The sequence below is a fragment of the Salmo trutta genome, unplaced genomic scaffold, assembly GCF_901001165.1.
Source record: "Salmo trutta unplaced genomic scaffold, fSalTru1.1, whole genome shotgun sequence".
In the NCBI taxonomy this organism is placed as follows: Eukaryota; Metazoa; Chordata; class Actinopteri; order Salmoniformes; family Salmonidae; genus Salmo; species Salmo trutta.
Genome location: NW_021823445.1, coordinates 151,193 through 178,081, shown reverse-complemented (window position 1 = coordinate 178,081; position 26,889 = coordinate 151,193). Strand labels below are relative to the sequence as shown.

The 26,889-nt window shown below is 45.8% G+C and overlaps 1 protein-coding gene across 3 annotated transcripts; it reads right to left on the bottom strand.

The window, feature by feature from the left end:
- Positions 1-733: 733 nt before the first annotated feature.
- katnal2 (katanin p60 subunit A-like 2) lies at positions 734-26,889 on the bottom strand. 3 transcript variants are annotated; one of them, XM_029749006.1, is made up of 16 exons: positions 25,551-26,889; positions 25,251-25,321; positions 24,985-25,151; positions 24,668-24,704; positions 24,395-24,518; positions 24,056-24,154; positions 23,607-23,669; positions 20,103-20,180; positions 18,351-18,458; positions 14,525-14,588; positions 13,858-13,976; positions 13,685-13,776; positions 11,571-11,681; positions 10,641-10,803; positions 1,790-1,892; positions 734-970 (listed from the first exon to the last, which is right to left on the bottom strand). In XM_029749006.1, the coding sequence occupies exons 1-16, from the start codon at positions 25,599-25,601 to the stop codon at positions 831-833; spliced, it is 1,590 nt and encodes a 529-aa protein (XP_029604866.1). In that variant the 5' UTR covers positions 25,602-26,889; the 3' UTR covers positions 734-830. The 3 variants fall into 3 exon arrangements, with proteins under 3 accessions (XP_029604866.1, XP_029604867.1, XP_029604868.1); XM_029749007.1 differs by having other exon boundaries at positions 18,360-18,458; XM_029749008.1 differs by lacking the exon at positions 18,351-18,458.

Sequence of the window (26,889 nt, the reverse complement as noted above, 5' to 3'; positions counted from 1 at the left end):
GAGTTCAATCTTGGTTTCATAAGACCAGAGAATCTTGTTTCTCATGGTCTGAGAGTCTTTAGGTGCCTTTTGGCAAACTCCAAGCGGGCTGTCATGTGCCTTTTATTGAGGAGTGGCTTCCGTCTGGCCGCTCTACCATAAAGGCCTGATTGGTGGAGTGCTGCAGAGATGGTTGTCCCTCTGGAAGGTTGTCCCATCCCCACAGAGGAAATCTGTCAGAGTGACCATCGGGTTCTTGGGTCACCTCCCTGACCAAGGCCCTTCTCCCCTGATTGCTCAGTTTGGCCGGGCGGCCAGCTCTACGAAGAGTCTTGGTGGTTCCAAACTTCTTCCATTAAACACTGATGGAGGTCACTGTGTTCTTGGGGACCTTCAATGCTGCAGACATTTTTTGGTACCCTTCCCAGATCTGTTTCTTGACAAAATCCTGTCTCCGAGCTCTACGGACAATCCCTTAGACCTCATAGCCTGGTTTTTTCTCTGACATGCACTGTCAACTGTGGGACCTTATATAGACAGAATTTACCACAGGTGGACTCTAATCAAGTTGTAGAAACATCTCAAGGATGATCAACGAAAACAGGATGTCCCTGAGCACAATTTCGAGCCTTATCGCAAAGGGTCTGAAGACTTACATAATTAAGATATTTCTGTTTATTTTTTTGAAACTGTTTTCGCTTTGTCATTAAGGGGTATTGTGTGTAGATGAGGATTTTTATTTTTTTATTTAATACATTTTAGATTAAGGCTGTTGTAACGTAACAAAATGTGGGAAAAGTCCAGGGGTCTGAATATTTCTGACGGCGCTGTATATTGCTATGTTGAGTGTGTCACACAGATTCGTACTCGGTCTCCCAGGCGGTGTATTTGTCTGTAAGGTTCCTGGCCGAGGGTTTGGTGTGAGCGATCACCTCCAGAAAGTCCTCTGTTGTCACAGTTTCCAGGTGAATGACAGGCATGTTGCAGCTCCCTGTAAGGGGAGGAGAGGTATTAATAACGGATAGCCGTCCTATCACCACGGCCGTCATTTTATATTCATTTCCAGATGATTCTACATGCTAAATCTACTGCACACAGCCAAGTGCTACTGAAAAACGAAATCCTCCATTTTTTATTGTCAATACCGGAGTTTTCAGCTGAGTAAAAATGACAATGTAACCCTGCTGGTGGCTCTGTAGAGCCTCAAATATCTTCCTGACTGGTCACATGGCTGTTTCCTTACCCTGCCGGTGGCTCCCTAGAGCCTCAAATATCTTCCTGACTGGTCACATGGCTGTTTCCTTACCCTGCAGGGGGCTCCCCAGAGCATCAAATATCTTCCTGACTGGTCACATGGCTGTTTCCTTACCATGCCGGTGGCTCCCTAGAGCCTCAAATATCTTCCTGACTGGTCACATGGCTGTTTCCTTACCCTGCTGGTGGCTCCCTAGAGCCTCAAATATCTTCCTGACCGGTCACATGGCTGTTTCCTTACCCTGCTGGTGGCTCTCCAGAGCATCAAATATCTTCCTGACTGGTCACATGGCTGTTTCCTAACCCTGCTGGTGGCTCCCTAGAGCCTCAAATATCTTCCTGACTGGTCACATGGCTGTTTCCTTACCCTGCCGGTGGCTCTCCAGAGCCTCAAATATCTTCCTGACTGGTCACATGGCTGTTTCCTTACCCTGCTGGTGGCTCTCCAGAGCATCAAATATCTTCCTGACTGGTCACATGGCTGTTTCCTTACCCTGCCGGTGGCTCCCTAGAGCCTCAAATATCTTCCTGACTGGTCACATGGCTGTTTCCTTACCCTGCTGGTGGCTCTCCAGAGCATCAAATATCTTCCTGACTGGTCTCATGGCTGCTTCTTTACACACCAGCCTGATATCAGACCCAGAGTATCCTTCCGTCGCCTAGAATATATAGATATTAGTATTAATATATCAAGACAACATCTATTACTACTACTACAACTAGCTAACTTACTATGATACAACATACCATCTATTACTACTACAACTAGCTAACTTACTATGATACAAGACAACATCTATTACTACTACAACTAGCTAACTTACTATGATACAAGACAACATCTATTACTACTACAACTAGCTAACTTACTATGATACAAGACAACATCTATTACTACTAATACTACTACAACTAGCTAACTTACTATGATACAAGACAACATCTATTACTACTACAACTAGCTAACTTACTATGATACAAGATAACCTCTACGGGCCACGGGGGCAGTATTGAGAATTTTGAATTTTTTTTAACTGCCTCCTACACCAACTCAGAAGCTAGGATATGCATATTATTAACACATTTGGATAGAAAACACTCAGAATTTTCTAAAACAGTTTGAATGGTGTCTGTAAGTATAACAAAACTCATATTGCAGGCAAAAACCTGTGAAAAATAGATTAAAAAAAAATAGAATTTTGTGACTGTACTATTTAGTGTCATTGTTTTTGAAACCAAGATGGCGTAGCAGTTCAGACGTCCTGTCGTGTCCCATGTATATATATATATATTTACATATTTTTTTCTTCACTTATCTTTTTACTTTTTTTTTTATTCTAAATACTCAACCTCAAAGCACTCTCCTGCAACCCGCCTCATCAATTAAAAAAAAAAGAAAGTATTATTTACCTCATCTGAATTCCACGACAGAAGCTAGCCAGAGGTTAGCTATTTTCACTGGCTAACGTTGAAGTTCAGCTAGCTACGGTTAGCTGTCCTCAGCTATCCATTAGCTCGAAAAGCTATCGCCAGTTTTTGTACAGCGCGACTCAGACCAGAGCATATCGGACCTATTCTCTCTCCTTTCCTCGATTTCTACCGCAGGCTCTGGACATTTACACCTGGATCTTGCAGCTAACTAGCTGCTACCTGAGTGTCTATTGGCAACGTCGGTCTCGGAATTAACACACACTATTACGGAGCTAGCTAGCTGGCCAGCTGAAGAATTCCGTCAGCCACTCGTGGGCTACTCCTGAGCTAGCCAGCTGAAGTGTCTCCTGGGCTACAACTCACCTATCCTGACCCGTTTTGCTGCCGATGCGGAGCCCCATTGGGTCTTCACGACTGGATCACCGACGTTATCTGCCCGAGGGAGTTGTTCAACTGGCCCCTCCGTCGCGACGTAACCTGATCGCCCATCTGCGGCCAGCTAATCGTTAGCTGTCTTTTCGGCTGCAATCTGAATAGGTCTGTCGGACACTTTTCTTGGGCCACTATAACTAACTATTTTGCCAACTTGGACAGGTCCCCCCTTCCACACGGAACCCCACTAACCCACAGACGGAAACGCACGAGGCGGCTAAAAACAGACCTCCCTCCCATCTTCCACCAGCTTGCTACCTATGGCCCGGCTAGCTGTCTGATTCTCACTGGACCCTCTGATCACTCGGCTAAGCATGCCTCTCCTTAATGTCAATATGCCTTGTCCATTGCTGTTCTGGTTAGTGTTTATTGGCTTATTTCACTGTAGAGCCTCTAGCCCTGCTCATTATACCTTATCCAACCTCTCAGTTCCTCCACCCACACATGCTATGACATCTTCTGGTTTCAATGATATTTCTAGAGACAATATCTCTCTCATAATCACTAAATGCCTAGGTTTACCTCCTCTGTACTCACATCCCACCATACCTCTGTCTGTACATTATACCTTGAAGCTATTTTATCGCCCCCAGATACCTGCTCCTTTTTCTCTCTATTCTGGACGTCACAGACGACCAATTCTTATAGCTTTTAGCCGTACCCTCATACTTATCCTTCTCTGCTCCGCTGGGGATGTAGAGGTGAATCCAGGCCCTTCAGTGCCTGGCTCCACACCTACTCCCCAGGCGCTCTCTTTTGATGACTTCTGTAACCGTAATAGCCTTGGTTTCATGCATGTTAACATTAGAAGCCTCCTCCCTAAGTTTGTTTTATTCACTGCTTTAGCACACTCTGCCAACCCGGATGTCCTGGCTGTGTCTGAATCTTGGCTTAGGAAGTCCACCAAAAACTGTGAAATCTTCATCCCTAACTACAACGTTTTCAGACAAGATAGAACGACCAAAGGGGGCGGTGTTGCAATCTACTGCAGAGATAGCTTGCAGAGTTCTGTCCTGCTATCCAGGTCTGTACCCAAACAATTTGAACTTCTACTTTTAAAAATCCACCTCTCCAAAAACAAGTCTCTCACCGTTGCCGCCTGCTATAGACCCCCCTCGGCCCCTAGCTGTGCTCTGGACACCATATGTGAACTGATTGCCCCCCATCTATCTTCAGAGCTCGTGCTACTAGGCGACCTAAACTGGGACATGCTTAACACCCCAGCCATTCTACAATCCAAGCTTGATGCCCTCAATCTCACACAAATTATTAATGAACCCACCAGGTACAACCCCAAAGCCGCAAACACTGGCACCCTCATAGATATCATCCTAACCAATGTGCCCTCTAATTACACCTCTGCTGTTTTCAACCAAGATCTCAGCGATCACTGCCTCATTGCCTGCACCCGTAATGGGTCAGCGGTCAAACGACCTCCACTCATCACTGTCAAACGCTCCCTGAAACATTTCAACGAGCAAGCCTTTCTAATCGACCTGGCCCTGGTATCCTGGAAGGATATTGACCTCATCCCGTCAGTAGAGGATGCCTGGTTATTTTTTAAAAATGCCTTCCTCTCCATCTTAAATAAGCATGCCCCTTTCAAGAAATTTAGAACCAGGAACAGATATAGCCCTTGGTTCTCCCCAGACCTGACTGCCCTTAACCAACACAAAAATATCCTGTGGCGTTCTGCATTAGCATCGAACTGCCCCCGCGATATGCAACTTTTTTAGGGAAGTTAGAAACCAATACACACAGGCAGTTAGAAACGCCAAGGCTAGCTTTTTCAAACAGAAATTTGCTTCGTGCAACTCCAACTCTAAAAAGTTCTGGGACATTGTAAAGTCCATGGAGAATAAGAACACCTCCTCCCAACTGCCCACTGCACTGAGGATAGGAAACTCTGTCACCACCGATAAGCCCACTATAATTGAGAATTTCAATAAGCATTTTTCTACGGCTGGCCATGCTTTCCACCTAACTACCCCTACTGCATTCAACAGCACTGCACCCCCCACAGCTACTCGCCCAAGCCTCCCCCATTTCTCCTTCTCCCAAATCCATTCAGCTGATGTTCTGAAAGAGCTGCAAAATCTGGACCCCTACAAATCAGCTGGGCTTGACAATCTGGACCCTTTCTTTCTAAAATTATCTGCCGAAATTATTGCAACCCCTATTACTAGCCTGTTCAACCTCTCTTTCGTGTCGTCTGAGATTCCCATAGATTGGAAAGCAGCTGCTGTCATCCCCCTCTTCAAAGGAGGTGACACTCTTGACCCAAGTTGCTACAGACCTATATCCATCCTACCCTGCCTTTCTAAGGTCTTCGAAAGCCAAGTCAACAAACAGATTACCGACTATTTTGAATCCCACCGCACCCTCTCCGCTATGCAATCTGGTTTCAGAGCTGGTCATGGGTGCACCTCAGCCACGCTCAAGGTCCTAAACGACATCGTAACCGCCATCGATAAGAAACATTACTGTGCTGCCGTATTCATTGACCTGGCCAAAGCTTTTGACTCTGTTAATCACCACATCCTCATCGGCAGACTTAGTAGCCTTGGTTTCTCAAACGATTGCGTCGCCTGGTTCACCAACTACTTCTCTGACAGAGTTCAGTGTGTCAAATCGGAGGTCCTACTGTCTGGACCTCTGGCAGTCTCTATGAGGGTACCACAGGGTTCAATTCTTGGGCCAACTCTTTTCTCTATATACATAAATGATGTCGCTCTTGCTGCTGGTGAATCTCTGATCCACCTCTACGCAGACGACACCATTCTGTATACTTCTGGCCCTTCTTTGGACACTGTGTTAACAACCCTCCAGACGAGCTTCAATGCCATTCAACTCTCCTTCCGTGGTCTCCAACTGCTCCTAAACACAAGTAAAACTAAATGCATGCTCTTCAACCGATCGCTGCCTGCACCTGCCCGCCCATCCAGCATAACTTCTCTGGACGGTTCTAACTTAGAATTTGTGGACAACTACAAATACCTAGGTGTCTGGTTAGACTGTAAACTCTCCTTCCAGACTCACATCAATCATCTCCAATCCAAAGTGAAATCTAGAATTGGCTTCCTATTTCGCAACAAAGCATCCTTCACTCATGCTGCCAAACATACCCTCGTAAAACTGACCATCCTACCAATCCTCGACTTCGGCGATGTCATTTACAAAATAGCCTCCAATACCCTACTCAACAAGCTGGATGCAGTCTATCACAGTGCCATCCGTTTTGTCACCAAAGCCCCATATACAACCCACCACTGCGACCTGTATGCTCTCGTTGGCTGGCCTTCACTTCATCATCGTCGCCAAACACATTGGCTCCAGGTCATCTACAAGACCCTGCTAGGTAAAGTCCCCCCTTATCTCCGCTCACTGGTCACCATAGCAGCACCCACCTGTAGCACGCGCTCCAGCAGGTATATCTCTCTGGTCACCCCTAAAGCCAACTCCTCCTTTGGTCGTCTCTCCTTCCAGTTCTCAGCTGCCAATGATTGGAACGAACTACAAAAATCTCTAAAACTGGAAACACTTATCTCCCTCACTAGCTTTAAGCACCAGCTGTCAGAGCAGCTCACAGATCTCTGCACCTGTACATAGCCCATCTTTAATTGAGCCCAAACTACTACCTTTTCCCCTACTGTATTTATTTATTTTATTTATTTTGCTCCTTTGCACCATATTATTTATATTTTAACTTTTAACTTTCTTCAAACTACAAATCTACCATTCCAGTGTTTTTTCTTGCCATACTTTATTTACTTTGCCACCATGGCATTTTTTTGCCTTTACCTCCATTATCTCACATCATTTGCTCACATTGTATATAGTCTTATTTTTTTCTACTGCATCATTGATTGTATGTTGTTTTACTCCATGTGTAACTCTGTGTTTTTGTATGTTGTCGAACTGCTTTGCTTTATCTTGGCCAGGTCGCAATTGTAAATGAGAACTTGTTCTCAACTTGCCTACCTGGTTAAATAAAGGTGAAATAAAATAAAAAAATAAAAATTGTTTTAAAGATACCACAGTGAGAAAGGATTCAGTTCGCAACTCCTACTGCTTCCACTAGATGTCAACAATCTTTAGAAAGTTGTTGGAAGCATCTGTCATGAATACAGACCGAATTAGAATGCTTACAAGTTGACACGTCATCACTTCATTTTTTGCGCCTGCGCATGAATCTGAGAAGAGTGTCTTTGTCATAATCGTTTATTCTAGACACTTGATAGGTTGTGTGAAAATATTACTGATGTTTACTGATGTTTCACGTTAAAAATGGACCAAAAGATTAATGCTAAACAACGTTTGACATGTTTGAACAAACATAAATAGATTATTTACTAGTTTTTTTTTAGCTTTTCGGCGTGACTTTACACTGCCCACCTCATTTTGTGGGAGCCTACTGAACGCTAACTATTTGGACATAAATTATGAACTTTATCAAAAGAAACCACATTTGTTCTGGACCTGGGATCGCTGGCAGCGCCTTCTGATGGAGATAATCAAAGGTAAGGGGATATTTTGAATGTTATTATCGATATTAGATGATGCTAATGCTAACGGTTTAGCTTAGCTTAGCTTATAGCTTAGCTTATGTTGTTAGCATAGTACCCAGTTTATAGCAAAATGTGATTTCCCAGTAAAGTTATTTTGAGATCTGGCCATTCGGTAGCAATTACGAGATGATAATATATTATTCTTTGAATGACAATATTATAATTTACCAATGTTTTCGAATAGTAATTCCGTGATTTGTAATGCTGGATTCACTGGGAGCATTCGAGCCGAAAAAAATTCTGAATTTCACCGTGACTGTAAATGCTGTTTTTGGATATAAATATGAACTTGATGGAACTAAAAATGCATGTATTGTCTAACATAATGTCCTATGAGTGTCATCTGATGCAGATTGTCAAAGGTAAGTGCATAATTCTAGCTAGTTTTCTGTCTGTTGATGCCCTTCTTTGAATTGGCTAAACATTACACGCAGCTATTGTCAATGTACTCTCCTCACATAACCTAACTTTATGCATTCTCCGTAAAGCCTCTGAAAATCGGACAGCGTGGTTAGATTTAGGAGATATATCTTTCAAATGGAGGAAAATAGTTGATTATTTGATTATTTGAAATGATTACTCTTGCAGTTTTGAATTCCCCGCCATGGTCACATGACAATGAATCCCAATACCGGGATAAGATCCTGCCCCCTGGCCTCAACAGGATAACATCTATTACTACTATAACTAGCTAACTTACTATGATACAAGATAACATCTATTACTACTACTACAACTAGCTAACTTACTATGATACAAGATAACATCTATTACTACTATTACTACTACAACTAGCTAACTTACTATGATACAAGACAACATCTATTACTACTAATACTACTACAACTAGCTAACTTACTATGATACAAGACAACATCTATTACTACTACAACTAGCTAACTTACTATGATACAAGATAACATCTATTACTACTATAACTAGCTAACTTACTATGATACAAGATAACATCTATTACTACTACTACAACTAGCTAACTTACTATGATACAAGATAATATCTATTACTACTACAACTAGCTAACTTACTATGATACAAGATAACATCTATTACTACTACAACTAGCTAACTTACTATGATACAAGATAACATCTATTACTACTACAACTAGCTAACTTACTATGATACAAGATAACATCTATTACTACTACAACGAGCTAACTTACTATGATACAAGACAACATCTATAACTACTATTACAACTAGCTAACTTACTATGATACAAGATAACATCTATTACTACTAATACAACTAGCTAACTTACTATGATACAAGCTAACATCTATTACTACTATAACTAGCTAACTTACTATGATACAAGATAGCTAGTTATAGTAGTAATAGATGTTATCTTGTATCATAGTAAGTTAGCGAGTTATAGTAGTAATAGATGTTATCTTGTATCATAGTAAGTTAGCTAGTTATAGTAGTAATAGATGTTAACTTACTATGATACAAGATAACATCTATTACTACTATAACTCGCTAACTTACTATGATACAAGATAACATCTATTACTACTATTACTACTACAACTAGCTAACTTACTATGATACAAGACAACATCTATTACTACTAATACTACTACAACTAGCTAACTTACTATGATACAAGATAACATCTATTACTACTACTATAACTCGCTAACTTACTATGATACAAGATAACATCTATTACTACTATTACTACTACAACTAGCTAACTTACTATGATACAAGACAACATCTATTACTACTAATACTACTACAACTAGCTAACTTACTATGATACAAGACAACATCTATTACTACTACAACTAGCTAACTTACTATGATACAAGATAACATATATTACTACTATAACTAGCTAACTTACTATGATACAAGATAACATCTATTACTACTACTACAACTAGCTAACTTACTATGATACAAGATAACATCTATTACTACTATTACTACTACAACTAGCTAACTTACTATGATACAAGATAACATCTATTACTACTAATACAACTAGCTAACTTACTATGATACAAGATAACATCTATTACTACTACAACTAGCTAACTTACTATGATACAAGATAACATCTATTACTACTACAACGAGCTAACTTACTATGATACAAGACAACATCTATTACTACTATTACAACTAGCTAACTTACTATGATACAAGATAACATCTATTACTACTAATACAACTAGCTAACTTACTATGATACAAGCTAACATCTATTACTACTATAACTAGCTAACTTACTATGATACAAGATAGCTAGTTATAGTAGTAATAGATGTTATCTTGTATCATAGTAAGTTAGCGAGTTATAGTAGTAATAGATGTTATCTTGTATCATAGTAAGTTAGCTAGTTATAGTAGTAATAGATGTTAACTTACTATGATACAAGATAACATCTATTACTACTATAACTAGCTAACTTACTATGATACAAGATAACATCTATTACTACTATAACTAGCTAACTTACTATGATACAAGATAACATCTATTACTATTATAACTAGCTAACTTACTATGATACAAGATAACATCTATTACTATATAACTAGCTAACTTACTATGATACAAGATAACATCTATTACTACTACAACTAGCTAACTTACTATGATACAAGATAACATCTATTACTACTATAACTCGCTAACTTACTATGATACAAGATAACATCTATTACTACTACAACTAGCTAACTTACTATGATACAAGATAACATCTATTACTACTATTACTATAACATTTCAATTAACAGGTGTGCCTTGTTAAAAGTTAATTTGTGGAATTTATTTCCTTCTTAATGAGCCAATCAGTTGTGTTGTGACAAGGTAGGGGTGGTGTACAGAAGATAGCCTGTTTGGTAAAAGACCAAGTCCATATTATGGCAAGAACAGCTTTTTAGTAGTAAATCATATAGTCAACAGAGATGTGAGATCCCCCTGTTCCTTCCCCCTACCTGTGCTAGCGTCTCATAGGCCAGCTCGGTGCGTAGCTCCACCCCTCCAGTGCAGCTGAGTGGAGGCAGCCAATAAGAGACCATTGCCTGTCGGGCAGGGCCAGAGGGAAGACCAACCAGAATCCTTTTCTCCAGACGTCTCAGCATGGCATGATCCAGCTCCCTGAGAAGACATCGGGAGAAACCTCTTCTGTTACCGAGGCCACCTGTAATACTACCTCTAACCCTCCTGACCCTGTAGGTGTTGAACCCTGACTATATCATTATCTCTACCTGCTCCTAGATCAACAGCCTGAGCAGCTTGATAAATACGGTTCCAGTTCTTCTGAGCTCACCAGGGCAGGTTAGAGGCTGCCAGGACAAACACCAGGTCCTACCAGGGCAGGTTAGAGGCTGCCAGGACAAACACCAGGTCTCACCAGGGCAGGTTAGAGGCTGCCAGGACAAACACCAGGTCCTACCAGGGCAGGTTAGAGGCTGCCAGGACAAACGCCAGGATCTACCAGGGTAGGTTAGAGGCTGCCAGGACAACACCAGGGTAGTTTAGGGTTAGACCTACCAGGGAAGGTTAGGGTTAGGGTTAGAGAGGTTAGGGTTAGACCTACCAGGGTAGGTTAGGGTTAGACCGACCAGCGAAGGTTAGGGTTAGACCTACCAGGGAAGGTTAGGGTTAGACCTACCAGGGTAGATTAGGGTTAGACCTACCAGGGATTTTAGGGTTAGACCCTACCAGGGTAGGTTATGGTTAGACCTACCAGGGTAGGTTAGGGTTAGACCTACCAGGGAAGGTTAGGGTTAGACCTACCAGGGTAGGTTAGGGTTAGACCTACCAGGGAAGGTTAGGGTTAGACCTACCAGGGAAGGTTAGGGTTAGACTGACCAGGGTAGGTTAGGGTTAGACTGACCAGGGTAGGTTAGGGTTAGACTGACCAGGGTAAGTTAGATGCTGCCAGGACAAAAACCAGATCATCAGATCGGGCCAGTCCATCCATCTGGACCAAAAGCTCTGTCTTCATCCTTCTGCTGCCCTCGTGCTCTCCTCTGGACCAGGACAGCAACACACAGAGAAGAGAGAGCAGCATTAATAACACAGAGAACTGCATTAGTAACACTGAGAACAGAGAGCAGCATTAGTAACACAGAGAACAGAGAGCAGCATTAGTAACACAGAGAACAAAGAGCAGCATTAATAACACAGAGAGCAGCATTAGTAACACTGAGAACAAAGAGCAGAATTAATAACACAGAGAACAGCATTAGTAACACTGAGAACAAAGAGCAGCATTAGTAACACAGAGCAGAATTAATAACACAGAGAGCAGCATTAGTAACACAGAGAACAAAGAGCAGCATTAGTAACACAGAGAACAAAGAGCAGCATTAATAACACAGAGAGCAGCATTAGTAACACTGAGAACAAAGAGCAGCATTAATAACACAGAGAACAGCATTAGTAACACTGAGAACAAAGAGCAGCATTAATAACACAGATAACTGCATTAGTAACACAGAACAAAGAGCAGCATTAATAACACAGAACTGCATTAGTAACACTGAGAGCAGCATTAATAACACAGAGAGCAGCATTAATAACACAGAGAGCAGCATTAGTAACACAGAGATCAGCAGTAGTAACACTGAGAACAGAGAGCAGCATTAGTAACACTGAGAACAGAGAGCAGCATTAATAACACAGAACAAAGAGCAGCATTAGTAACACTGAGAACAAAGAGCAGCATTAGTAACACTGAGAACAGAGAGCAGCATTAGTAACACTGAGAACAGAGAGCAGCATTAATAACACAGAGAACAAAGAGCAGCATTAGTAACACAGAGAACAAAGAGCAGCATTAGTAACACAGAGCAGAATTAATAACACAGACAGCAGCATTAGTAACACAGAGAACAAAGAGCAGCATTAGTAACACAGAGAACAAAGAGCAGCATTAGTTACACAGAGAACAAAAAGCAGCATTAATAACACAGAGAGCTGCATTAATAACAGAGAACAGCATTAATAACACAGAGAGCTGTATTAATAACACAGAGAGCAGCATTAATAACACAGAGAGCAGCATTAGTGACACAGAGAGCAGCATTAGTGACACAGAGAGCAGCATTAGTAACACAGAGAACAGCATTAATAACACAGAGAGCTGCATTAATAACACAGAGAACCGCATTAATAACACAGAGAGCAGCATTAGTGACACAGAGAGCAGCATTAGTGACACAGAGAGCAGAGAGCTGCATTAGTAACACAGAGAGCAGCATTAACACAGAGAGCAGCATTTATAACACAGAGAGCAGCATTTATAACACAGAGAGCAGCATTAATAACACAGAGAGCAGCATTAACACAGAGAGCGGCATTAATAACACAGAGAGCAGCAATAATAACACAGAGCAGCATTAATAACAGAGAGCAGCATTAGTGACACAGAGAGCAGCATTAATAACACAGAGAGCAGAGAGCTGCATTATTACACAGAGTCCCTTTCTGTAACTCAACTTTATCCAGTCTCTCTGTAACTCACCCTCCCCTCTCTCTAACTCACCCTCCCCTCTCTCTCTGACTCACCCTCCCCTCTCTCTCTGACTCACCCTCCCCTCTTTCTCTAACTCACCCTCCCCTCTCTCTCTAACTCACCCTCCCCTCTCTCTCTAACTCACCCTCCCCTCTCTCTCTAACTCACCCTCCCCTCTCTCTCTAACTCACCCTCCCCTCTCTCTCTAACTCCCCCTCCCCCCCTCTCTCTAACTCACCCTCCCCTCTCTCTCTAACTCACCCTCCCCTCTCTCTCTAACTCACCCTCCCCTCTCTCTGTAACTCACCCTCCTCTCTCTCTCTCTAACTCACCCTCCCCTCTCCCCGTAACTCACCCTCCCCTCTCTCCGTAACTCACCCTCCCCTCTCTCCGTAACTCACCCTCCCCTCTCTCTGTAACTCACCCTCCCCTCTCTCTAACTCACCCTCCCCTCTCTCTGTAACTCACCCTTCTCTCTCTCTCTCTAACTCACCCTCCCCTCTCTCTGTAACTCACCCTCCTCCAGTCCCTCGTTGGCTCATAACTGACTCCAGTTCATCCAGGAAAATGGTGGAAGGGGCGTGGTAGCGAGCCAGCTCAAACAACACCTGGATAGAGGAGTGCATTATGTCAACTAATAAACATCACAGTCTCTACTGTTCATACAGGGGCATCAGACAGACACGTACCCTGACCAGCTTCTCAGAGTCTCCTCTCCACTTGCTGACGATGCTGGAGGCTGAGATGTTGAAGAAGGTGGTGTTACACTCTGTGGCTACAGCCTTGGCCAGCAGGGTCTTACCTGTACCTGAGAGGAGAGGTTAGGAGTGTGTGTGTGTGTGTGTGTGTGTGTGTGTGTGTGTGTGTGTGTGTGTAGGTGTTACACTCTGTGGCTACAGCCTTGGCCAGCAGGGTCTTACCTGTACCTGAGAGGAGAGGTTAGGAGTGTGTGTGTGTGTGTGTGTGTGTGTGTAGGTGTTACACTCTGTGGCTACAGCCTTGGCCAGCAGGGTCTTACCTGTACCTGAGAGGAGAGGTTAGGAGTGTGTGTGTGTGTGTGTGTGTGTGTGTGTGTGTGTGTGTGTGTGTGTGTGTGTAGGTGTTACACTCTGTGGCTACAGCCTTGGCCAGCAGGGTCTTACCTGTACCTGAGAGGAGAGGTTAGGAGTGTGTGTGTGTGTGTGTGTGTGTGTGTGTGTGTGTGTGTGTGTGTGTGTGTGTGTGTGTGTGTGTGTGTAGGTGTTACACTCTGTGGCTACAGCCTTGGCCAGCAGGGTCTTACCTGTACCTGAGAGGAGAGGTTAGGAAGGTGTGTGTATGAGTGTCTGTAGGTGTGTGTGTGTATGTAGGTGTTACCTGGAGGTCCGTATAACAGCAGACCTTTCCATGGAGACAGGATGCCAGTGAATAGCTGTGGATACTAAGGACAGAATGAAGGAATATTAGTTCTATAGAGTCAGATCAAATTACAATGTCGAGCAGCAACCGTACTGTAAGATGGGCCGTACTGTAAGATGAACCGTACTGTAAGATGGGCCGTACTGTAAGATGAACCGTACTGTAAGATGGGCCGTACTGTAAGATGAACCGTACTGTAAGATGGGCCGTACCGTAAGATGGGCCGTACTGTAAGATGGGCCGTACCGTAAGATGAACCGTACTGTAAGATGGGCCGTACCGTAAGATGGGCCGTACTGTAAGATGGGCCGTACCGTAAGATGGGCCGTACTGTAAGATGGGTCGTACTGTAAGATGGGCCGTAAGATGAACTGTACTGTAAGATGGGCCGTAGTGTAAGATGAACCGTACCGTAAGATGGGCCGTACTGTAAGATGGGCCGTAGTGTAAGATGAACCGTACCGTAAGATGGGCCGTACTGTAAGATGGGTTGTACCGTAAGATGGGCCGTAAGATGAACCATACTGTAAGATGGGCCGTACTGTAAGATGGGCCGTAAGATGAACCGTACTGTAAGATGGGCCGTACTGTAAGATGGGCCGTACTGTAAGATGGGCCGTACCGTAAGATGAACCGTACTGTAAGATGGGCCGTACGGTAAGATGGGCCGTACTGTAAGATGGGCCGTACCGTAAGATGGGCCGTACTGTAAGATGGACCGTACCGTAAGATGAACCGTACTGTAAGATGGGCCGTACTGTAAGATGAACCGTACTGTAAGATGGGCCGTACCGTAAGATGGGCCGTACTGTAAGATGGGCCGTACCGTAAGATGGGCCGTAAGATGAACCGTACTGTAAGATGGGCCGTAAGATGAACCGTACTGTAAGATGGGCCGTACCGTAAGATGGGCCGTACTGTAAGATGAACCGTACTGTAAGATGAACCGTACCGTAAGATGAACCGTACTGTAAGATGGGCCGTACTGTAAGATGGGCCGTACCGTAAGATGGGCCGTACTGTAAGATGAACCGTACTGTAAGATGGGCCGTACCGTAAGATGGGCCGTACTGTAAGATGGGCCGTACTGTAAGATGAACCGTACTGTAAGATGAACCGTACTGTAAGATGGGCCGTACCGTAAGATGGGCCGTACTGTAAGATGGGCCGTACCGTAAGATGGGGCGTACCGTAAGATGGGCCGTACTGTAAGATGGGCCGTAAGATGAACTGTACTGTAAGATGGGCCGTAGTGTAAGATGAACCGTATCGTAAGATGGGCCGTACTGTAAGATGGGCCGTACTGTAAGATGGGTCGTACTGTAAGATGAACCGTACTGTAAGATGGGTTGTACCGTAAGATGGGCCGTAAGATGAACCATACTGTAAGATGGGCCGTACTGTAAGATGGGCCGTAAGATGAACCGTACTGTAAGATGGGCCGTACCGTAAGATGGGCCGTACTGTAAGATGGGCCGTACTGTAAGATGGGCCGTACTGTAAGATGGGCCGTACGGTAAGATGGGCCGTACTGTAAGATGGGCCGTACGGTAAGATGAACCGTACTGTAAGATGGGCCGTACGGTAAGATGGGCCGTACTGTAAGATGAACCGTACTGTAAGATGGGCCGTACGGTAAGATGGGCCGTACTGTAAGATGGGCCGTACTGTAAGATGAACCGTACTGTAAGATGGGCCGTACCGTAAGATGGGCCGTAAGATGAACCGTACTGTAAGATGGGCCGTAAGATGAACCGTACTGTAAGATGGGCCGTACCGTAAGATGGGCCGTACTGTAAGATGGGCCGTACTGTAAGATGGGCCGTAAGATGAACCGTACTGTAAGATGGGCCGTACTGTAAGATGAACCGTACTGTAAGATGGGCCGTACTGTAAGATGAACCATACTGTAAGATGGGCCGTACCGTAAGATGGGCCGTACTGTAAGATGGGCCGTACTGTAAGATGGGCCATACCGTAAGATGAACCGTACCGTAAGATGAACCGTACTGTAAGATGGGCCGTACTGTAAGATGAACCGTACTGTAAGATGGGCCGTACTGTAAGATGGGCCGTAAGATGAACCGTACTGTAAGATGGGCCGTACCGTAAGATGGGCCGTACTGTAAGATGGGCCGTACTGTAAGATGAACCGTACTGTAAGATGGGCCGTAAGATGAACCGTACTGTAAGATGGGCCGTACCGTAAGATGGGCCGTACTGTAAGATGGGCCGTACTGTAAGATGGGCCGTACTGTAAGATGGGCCGTAAGATGAACCATACTGTAAGATGGGCCGTACTGTAAGATGGGCCGTAAGATGAACCGTACTGTAAGATGGGCCGTACCGTAAGATGGGCCGTACCGTAAGATGGGCTGTACTGTAAGATGGGCCGTACTGTAAGATGGGCCGTACTGTAAGATGGGCCGTAAGATGAACCGTACTGTAAGATGGGCCGTACCGTAAGATGGGCCGTACTGTAAGATGAACCGTACTGTAAGATGGGCCGTACTGTAAGATGGGCCGTACTGTAAGATGGGCCGTACTGTAAGATGAACCATACTGTAAGATGGGCCGTACTGTAAGATGGGCCGTACTGTAAGATGGGCCGTACCGTAAGATGAACCATTGATGGACAGAAGTTTACCATTTACACATTTTGACCAAAAAATAATAAAGTAGCAATGTTTAAATAGTGAGAAAGAGTCAAATCTATTCCTTCTAGATAAAGAGATATTTTAAAAAAACACAAAAGCAGGTGTAAGCAACAGTAGCATTTGAAGAACCAGGATTGGGCCTCAGCGGACACAGGGAGGGTCAGGTAACATACACAGGATTGGGCCTCAGCGGACACAGGGAGGGGTCAGGTAAAGTAAAATACACAGGATTGGGCCTCAGCGGACACAGGGAGGGGTCAGGTAAAGTAACATACACAGGATTGGGCCTCAGCGGACACAGGGAGGGTCAGGTAAAGTAACATACACAGGATTGGGCCTCAGCGGACACAGGGAGGGTCAGGTAACATACACAGGATTGGGCCTCAGCGGACACAGGGAGGGTAAAGTAACATACACAGGATTGGGCCTCAGCGGACACAGGGAGGGTCAGGTAACATACACAGGATTGGGCCTCAGCGGACACAGGGAGGGTCAGGTAAAGTAACATACACAGGGAGGGTCAGGTAAAGTAACATACACAGGATTGGGCCTCAGCGGGCACAGGGAGGGTCAGGTAACATACACAGGATTGGGCCTCAGCGGACACAGGGAGGGTCAGGTAACATACACAGGATTGGGCCTCAGCGGACACAGGGAGGGTCAGGTAAAGTAACATACACAGGGAGGGTCAGGTAAAGTAACATACACAGGATTGGGCCTCAGCGGGCACAGGGAGGGTCAGGTAACATACACAGGATTGGGCCTCAGCGGACACAGGGAGGGTCAGGTAACATACACAGGATTGGGCCTCAGCGGACACAGGGAGGGGTCAGGTAAAGTAACATACACAGGGAGGATCAGGTAAAGTAACATACACAGGATTGGGCCTCAGCGGGCACAGGGAGGGTCAGGTAAAGTAACATACAGAATAATGTGTATCAGTGTCATCATTAGGCTGTGATAGGACATTAAACGCCCGTCTGTTAGACCCTTATTGGGTGGTATTCAAGTATAGATTTAATGTCACCTTCACAAATAACAGCACCTGGTTTCCTACTGCTTTTAGTGGAGACATATTCAGAAATAGAATGGAAGTGGTACTGCAGCAGAGAAAGCATGGTGCTTACGGCCTGTACCTTAATAGGGTAGACGACAGCCTCTTTGACTAATCGCTTGGCGGCCTGCAGGCCTATAATGTCATCCCAGCGCACAGCGGGGTTCTGTAAATAGATGTCCTTTAGAGAGAGGAGAGGGATGGAGCTCAGACCTTCATTAATAAACACACACATTTCATACAATGGTGGCATAAAATTCACACAACAAACGCAGCTGTTCAGTCCTCTCTAGTGTTTCACCTGAGTATTACAGATTAAAAGGTCTTCAACGACTTCCCAAAATAAATAAAAAGGACCCTGCTAACAACAGCTCTTACCCTGCTAACAACAGCTCTTACCCTGCTAACAACAGCTCTTACCCTGCTAACAATAGCTCTTACCCTGCTAACAGCTCTTACCCTGCTAACAGCTCTTACCCTGCTCACAACAGCTCTTACCCTGCTCACAACAGCTCTTACCCTGCTCACAACAGCTCTTACCCTGCTCACAACAGCTCTTACCCTGCTCACAACAGCTCTTACCCTGCTCACAACAGCTCTTACCCTGCTCACAACAGCTCTTACCCTGCTCATAACAGCTCTTACCCTGCTCACAACAGCTCTTACCCTGCTCACAACAGCTCTTACCATGCTCATAACAGCTCTTACCCTGCTCATAACAGCTCTTACCCTGCTAACAACAGCTCTTACCCTGCTCACAACAGCTCTTACCCTGCTCACAACAGCTCTTACCCTGCTCATAACAGCTCTTACCCTGCTCACAACAGCTCTTACCCTGCTAACAACAGCTCTTACCCTGCTAACAACAGCTCTTACCCTGCTAACAACAGCTCTTACCCTGCTAACAACAGCTCTTACCCTGCTAACAACAGCTCTTACCCTGCTAACAACAGCTCTTACCCTGCTAACAACAGCTCTTACCCAACAGCTCTTACCCTGCTAACAACAGCTCTTACCCTGCTAACAACAGCTCTTACCCTGCTAACAACAGCTCTTACCCTGCTAACAACAGCTCTTACCCTGCTAACAACAGCTCTTACCCTGCTAACAACAGCTCTTACCCTGCTAACAACAGCTCTTACCCTGCTAACAACAGCTCTTACCCTGCTAACAACAGCTCTTACCCTGCTAACAACAGCTCTTACCCTGCTAACAACAGCTCTTACCTTGCAAACAATAGCTCTTACCCTGCTCACAACAGCTCTTACCCTGCTCACAACAGCTCTTATCCTGCTCACAACAGCTCTTACCCTGCTCATAACAGCTCTTACCCAACAGCTCTTACCCTGCTCATAACAGCTCTTACCCTGCTAACAACAGCTCTTACCCTGCTAACAACAGCTCTTACCCTGCTAACAACAGCTCTTACCTTGCTAACAATAGCTCTTACCCTGCTCACAACAGCTCTTACCCTGCTCACAACAGCTCTTACCCTGCTCACAACAGCTCTTACCCTGCTCATAACAGCTCTTACCCTGCTCATAACAGCTCTTACCCTGCTAACAACAGCTCTTACCCTGCTAACAACAGCTCTTACCCTGCTAACAACAGCTCTTACCCTGCTAACAACAGCTCTTACCCTGCTAACAACAGCTCTTACCCTGCTAACAACAGCTCTTACCCTGCTCATAACAGCTCTTACCCTGCTAACAACAGCTCTTACCCTGCTAACAGCTCTTACCCTGCTAACAGCAGCTCTTACCCTGCTAACAGCAGCTCTTACCCTGCTCACAACAGCTCTTACCCTGCTAACAACAGCTCTTACCCTGCTAATAACAGCGGCCAGATCTCTCATCTCACTGTTCATCCCAATGAAGGCGCTGAGGGGTTTCAGAAGAGGCTCCTGGAGAGAAGAGAACAACATCATTTTGTGGTTTGAAATGAGCTCTCTACACACACAGACCATAGCTCTTCCATGGTCTGTGTGCATATGTTCAGACTGTATACATTACCATGGGTTAAAGGGGGGTACCATGTCATATGGTCTGGACGGTAGGGTTATGGGTCAGAGTACAGTACTATGGGGTCTGGACGGTAGGGTTATGGGTCAGAGTACAGTACCATGGGGTCTGGATGGCAGGGTTATGGGTCAGAGTACAGTACCATGGGGTCTGGATGGTAGGGTTATGGGTCAGTACCATGGGGTCTGGATGGTAGGGTTATGGGTCAGAGTACAGTACCATGGGGTCTGGATGGCAGGGTTATGGGTCAGAGTACAGTACCATGGGGTCTGGATGGTAGGGTTATGGGTCAGAGTACAGTACCATGGAGTCTGGATGGTAGGGTCAGAGTAAAGTACCATGGGGTCTGGACGGTAGGGTTATGGGTCAGAGTACAGTACCATGGAGTCTGGACGGTAGGGTTATGGGTCAGAGTACAGTACCATGGGGTCTGGACGGTAGGGTTATGGGTCAGAGTACAGTACCATGGGGTCTGGATGGTAGGGTTATGGGTCAGAGTACAGCACCATGGGGTCTGGACGGTAGGGTTATGGGTCAGAGTACAGTACCATGGAGTCTGGATGGTAGGGTTATGGGTCAGAGTACAGTACCATAGGGTGTGGATGGTAGGGTTATGGGTCAGAGTACAGTACCATGGGGTCTGGATGGTAGGGTTATGGGTCAGAGTACAGTACCATGGGGTCTGGATGGTAGGGTTATGGGTCAGAGTACAGTACCATGGGGTCTGGACGGTAGGGTTATGGGTCAGTACCATAGGGTGTGGATGGTAGGGTTATGGGTCAGAGTACAGTACCATGGGGTCTGGATGGTAGGGTTATGGGTCAGAGTACAGTACCATGGGGTCTGGACGGTAAGGTTATGGGTCAGTACAGTACCATAGGGTCTGGATGGTAGGGTTATGGGTCAGAGTACAGTACCATGGAGTCTGGACGGTAGGGTTATGGGTCAGTACAGCACCATGGGGTCTGGATGGTAGGGTTATGGGTCAGTACCATGGGGTCTGGACGGTAGGGTTATGGGTCAGAGTACAGTACCATGGGGTCTGGATGGTAGGGTTATGGGTCAGTACAGTACCATGGGGTCTGGATGGTAGGGTTATGGGTCAGAGTACAGTACCATGGGGTCTGGATGGTAGGGTTATGGGTCAAAGTACAGTACCATGGAGTCTGGATGGTAGGGTTATGGGTCAGAGTACCATGGGGTCTGGATGGTAGGGTTATGGGTCAGAGTACAGTACCATGGGGTCTGGACGGTAGGGTTATGGGTCAGAGTACAGTACCATGGAGTCTGGATGGTAGGGTTATGGGTCAGAGTACAGTACCATGGGGTCTGGATGGTAGGGTTATGGGTCAGAGTACAGTACCATGGGGTCTGGATGGTAGGGTTATGGGTCAGAGTACAGTACCATGGGGTCTGGATGGTAGGGTTATGGGTCAGAGTACAGTACCATGGGATCTGGATGGTAGGGTTATGGGTCAGAGTACAGTACCATGGGGTCTGGATGGTAGGGTTATGGGTCAGAGTACAGTACCATGGGGTCTGGACGGTAGGGTTATGGGTCAGAGTACAGTACCATGGGGTCTGGACGGTAGGGTTATGGGTCAGAGTACAGTACCATGGGGTCTGGACGGTAGGGTTATGGGTCAGAGTACAGTACCATGGGGTCTGGATGGTAGGGTTATGGGTCAGAGTACAGTACCATGGGGTCTGGATGGTAGGGTTATGGGTCAGAGTACAGTACCATGGGGTCTGGACGGGAGGGTTATGGGTCAGAGTACCATGGGGTCTGGACGGTAGGGTTATGGGTCAGAGTACAGTACCATGGGGTCTGGATGGTAGGGTTATGGGTCAGAGTACAGTACCATGGGGTCTGGATGGTAGGGTTATGGGTCAGAGTACAGTACCATGGGGTCTGGATGGTAGGGTTATGGGTCAGAGTACAGTACCATGGGGTCTGGATGGTAGGGTTATGGGTCAGTACCATGGGGTCTGGACGGTAGGGTTATGGGTCAGAGTACAGTACCATGGGGTCTGGATGGTAGGGTTATGGGTCAGTACCATGGGGTCTGGATGGTAGGGTTATGGGTCAGAGTACAGTACCATGGGGTCTGGATGGTAGGGTTATGGGTCAGAGTACAGTACCATGGAGTCTGGACGGTAGGCTTATGGGTCAGAGTACAGTACCATGGGGTCTGGATGGTAGGGTTATGGGTCAGTACCATGGGGTCTGGACGGTAGGGTTATGGGTCAGAGTACAGTACCATGGGGTCTGGACGGTAGGGTTATGGGTCAGTACAGTACCATGGGGTCTGGACGGGAGGGTTATGGGTCAGTACCATGGGGTCTGGATGGTAGGGTTATGGGTCAGAGTACAGTACCATGGGTTCTGGATGGTAGGGTTATGGGTCAGTACCATGGGGTCTGGATGGTAGGGTTATGGGTCAGAGTACAGTACCATGGGGTCTGGACGGTAGGGTTATGGGTCAGAGTACAGTACCATGGGGTCTGGACGGTAGGGTTATGGGTCAGAGTACAGTACCATGGAGTCTGGATGGTAGGGTCAGAGTACAGTACCATGGGGTCTGGATGGTAGGGTTATGGGTCAGAGTACAGTACCATGGGGTCTGGACGGGAGGGTTATGGGTCAGAGTACCATGGGGTCTGGACGGGAGGGTTATGGGTCAGAGTACAGTACCATGGGGTCTGGACGGGAGGGTTATGGGTCAGAGTACAGTACCATGGGGTCTGGATGGTAGGGTTATGGGTCAGAGTACAGTACCATGGGGTCTGGATGGTAGGGTTATGGGTCAGAGTACCATGGGGTCTGGATGGTAGGGTTATGGGTCAGAGTACAGTACCATGGGGTCTGGACGGTAGGGTTATGGGTCAGTACAGCACCATGGGGTCTGGACGGTAGGGTTATGGGTCAGTACAGTACCATGGGGTCTGGATGGTAGGGTTATGGGTCAGTACAGTACCATGGGGTCTGGATGGTAGGGTTATGGGTCAGAGTACAGTACCATGGGGTCTGGATGGTAGGGTTATGGGTCAGAGTACAGTACCATGGGGTCTGGATGGTAGGGTTATGGGTCAGAGTACAGTACCATGGGGTCTGGACGGTAGAGTTATGGGTCAGTACAGTACCATGGGGTCTGGATGGTAGGGTTATGGGTCAGTACAGTACCATGGGGTCTGGACGGTAGGGTTATGGGTCAGAGTACAGTACCATGGGGTCTGGACGGTAGGGTTATGGGTCAGAGTACAGTACCATGGGGTCTGGACGGTAGGGTTATGGGTCAGTACAGTACCATGGGTTCTGACAGACTGTTAGATGCATCCTGTATAAGGTCTCTGTAGTCCATCAGCTGACCCTAACAGAGAAAAGCAACACAACCACAGAACTATCAACATAGCAAAATACCAGCAGCTAAAACTCATGAAACACTTTGACACTGTGTATGTGTCTGTGGACGTGTTTAACTAGACTTGTGAGGACCAGAAGTTCCCACAAGAATAGTAAACAAACAAAAAGTGGACCAACTGGGGACATTTTGTTTGTCTCCACAAGGTGAAATGTTATTTCTAGGGGGGTTAGGGTTAGAATTAGGTTTAGGAGCTAGGGTTAAGGTTAGGTTTTCAGGTTACGTTTAGGATTAGGAAAAATAGGATTTAGAATGGGACTGAATTGTGTGTCCCCTCGAGGTTAGTTGTACAAAACCTTGTGTGTGTGTGTGGGGGGGGGGGGGGTGTTCCCTACCTTCTTCATCTGTCCTTCTCCTGCTCCGTTCCTGATGATGGGGGAAACATTCAGGCCGAACTCTGTCGATTCTGGAGGAGTGGAGCGCCCACCGTTCTCCTGCAACCATCAACAATATCTGCCAATCATAGTGATCAGCAGGAACAAATGGCACCCTATTCCCCATATAGTGCACGATGTTTGACCAGGTCCCATAGGGTTCTATAATAGGGAATAGAGTGCCATTTGGGATGTCACATGGTACAAACAGCCTGTTCCATCTGCTGTGTCTATAGTGAAATGTAAACACAATCAGTAAACTGATTTGATTGTTTGAAACAGAGTGGTGTGAAAACGTACACCAACAGCTTTACTGGCGTCCTTGACCACCATCTTGGGTTCTGTCTTCTTGACTCCACCCCTGGAGGGGGGTCTGTGGGAGGAGTTTATTCTGGGCAGGGGCTGAACTCCAGTACAGGGGACCCTGAAGGACACAGACAGACAGACAGACAGACAGACAGACAGACAGACAGACAGACAGACAGACAGACAGACAGACAGACAGACATTGAGCCATTCCAGAAATCCAACACCATACTCTAAAGCTTGTTTTAACAGAGAAAAAAGGCTCACCTCTTTTTTCCACAACTTCTTGCATGTCTACTTTCAACTAGATTGAAAAGAGATGAACAGGAGATAACCCAAAACACATAGCAATTAGTGATATGATACATTACCACATGTTACCACAAGATAACCTATATCTCTGAAGCTGCAGGTTGTTTTTCAATAGTTTTTCATTGTAATTGTGTATGTATACATTATTATTTTGTTTTGCTACAGAAAATGCAGTGTCTTATGAGCCCATGTGAGCTGGGTATCCTTGAAGATGCATGGCACTATAATAAAACATCTGAATGATATTAGTGAGATTCTGTCGCCATGCCAACCTGGTTCTGGCCGTTTCTTGGTTAGTTTGGGATATCTCTGGAACTTGATGAAGTAGTAACTCTCATACTCCATCAACACTGTGTCCAGGTCTATATTGTCACACACTTCAAACTGCCGGAGTACGACATTGGTATCCTGTTCCAGGGCACTGGCAGCATCCATGTACCTATCAACAACATAATAATGTTCAAAGTCCAGCCTTCTGTAGACCTCGGCTACTTTACACTAATCAGACTCAGATATGCAGTATATAACACTGACTTACCCTGCCTCCATTAAATGATGAAAGATTAATATGAGTAGATTTCTTCTTCTGGACTCTGTTCTCATTTCATCCTAATGTAAGAAACGAGTTAATCAGTGTAATATAATGATCAGCCAGGTAACAACCAGACATCTTTCTGTTCCAGACGGGTTGCCTAGGCAACAGTGGGCGCTGAATGCTACATGCAACTAGCTAGCTAACTGGTTGCTTGTGAAAGTTAACTTACTTAATACAAACATGATGCGAGAAATATAGTGATTCCTTTGTATATTAAGCCATATTGATGAAAACAATACTCACCGCCTCTCTTGCTTGATTCGCGGTTTTGATAGATTGATAAGAAAGTTCCATTGTGAATGTTGTGATCTGTCGTTGGCGTGACACCTGGGGTTTTCTGGTTCGGACAGAATGCCGTGTTCAAAACAACTGGGAACTCGGAAATCTCTAACTTCAGGGCGTTCAGGACAACTGGGAACAACTATTAAACGATATCAGACTGGGATAAACACGTTGTGAACGGTCATCCAACTCGGTATTCGTGTCGGATACTCGGGCATCTTTCTAGAGCTCGGATGTTAATATCATCACGTCAAGACGTCTGTTATTCCGAAAGTTCCCAGTTGTTTTGAAACCACAGAAAGACCTTCCTCCGTCCTCTCTCCTCCGTGACCCGGCGTCAGCGCCAGATCAGACTGCCGAACGAACAAAACAACTGGGAACTCGGAAAAATACGAGACCAAATCATGACGTCGGTGATCTTCAGGTCGGAATGTCGGAGCTCTAGAAAGAGTACCCGAGTTGGATCACCATTCAAATAGATTTTTCCCAGTCGGAGCTCGTTTTTTCCCCCGAGTTCCCATTTGTTTTGAACGCACTGAAGTCGGAGTTTTCCGAGTTCCCAAGTGATTTGAACGTGGCATTACTGAGCATCGCGACGAACAAACAAACGTTTGGAAGCTGATTCGGGTCTCCCATAACTCCGCCCCATAGGTACTGGTGCTACCTGCTGCTACCTGACTGAATCAGCTCTGGGGTGCCGGAGTGTGCTCTGGGCGTTCGGAAATTCACTCTGGGGTGCCGGAGTGTGCTCTGGGCGTTCGGAAATTCGCTCTGGAGTGCCGGAGTGTGCTCTGGGCGTTCGGAAATTCGCTCTGGAGTGCCGGAGTGTGCTCTGGGCGTTCGGAAATTCGCTCTGGAGTGCCGGAGTGTGCTCTGGGCGTTCGGAAATTCGCTCTGGAGTGCCGGAGTGTGCTCTGGGCGTTCGGAAATTCGCTCTGGAGTGCCGGAGTGTGCTCTGGGCGTTCGGAAATTCGCTCTGGAGTGCCGGAGTGCGCTCTGGGCGTTCGGAAATTCGCTCTGGAGTGCCGGAGTGTGCTCTGGGCGTTCGGAAATTCACTCTAAATTCACCATATTCAACGGGTGTTGAGCGTTCGTAAACTAAACAGTTATTCTGCGCTCTGGCACACTCAGACGAGAGCGATTTGAAATCGGAGTAGATAGGGCGCTTCGTAAATTCACTCTGGCTTTGTACCAAACATGATTCAAATCGGGCAAGGTGCTGCAAGCTAGCAGCTAATACGATGGCTGGTACATTTCAGAAAGTATTCGCACCGCTTGACTTTTTCCACATTTTGTTGTG

What these genes read in the sequence shown, in the direction of transcription:
- katnal2 (XM_029749006.1), bottom strand. Translation starts at nt 25,601, where the DNA reads ATGGAACTTTCTTATCAATCTATCAAAACCGCGAATCAAGCAAGAGAG. An exon ending in CAAGAAACGGCCAGAACCAG is followed by an intron (nt 24,705 to 24,984) that starts GTTGGCATGGCG and finishes TTTTCAATCTAG; the next exon opens with TTGAAAGTAGACATGCAAGA. An exon ending in ACAGTCTGTCAGAACCCATG is followed by an intron (nt 20,181 to 23,606) that starts GTACTGTACTGA and finishes TCTTCTCTCCAG; the next exon opens with GAGCCTCTTCTGAAACCCCT.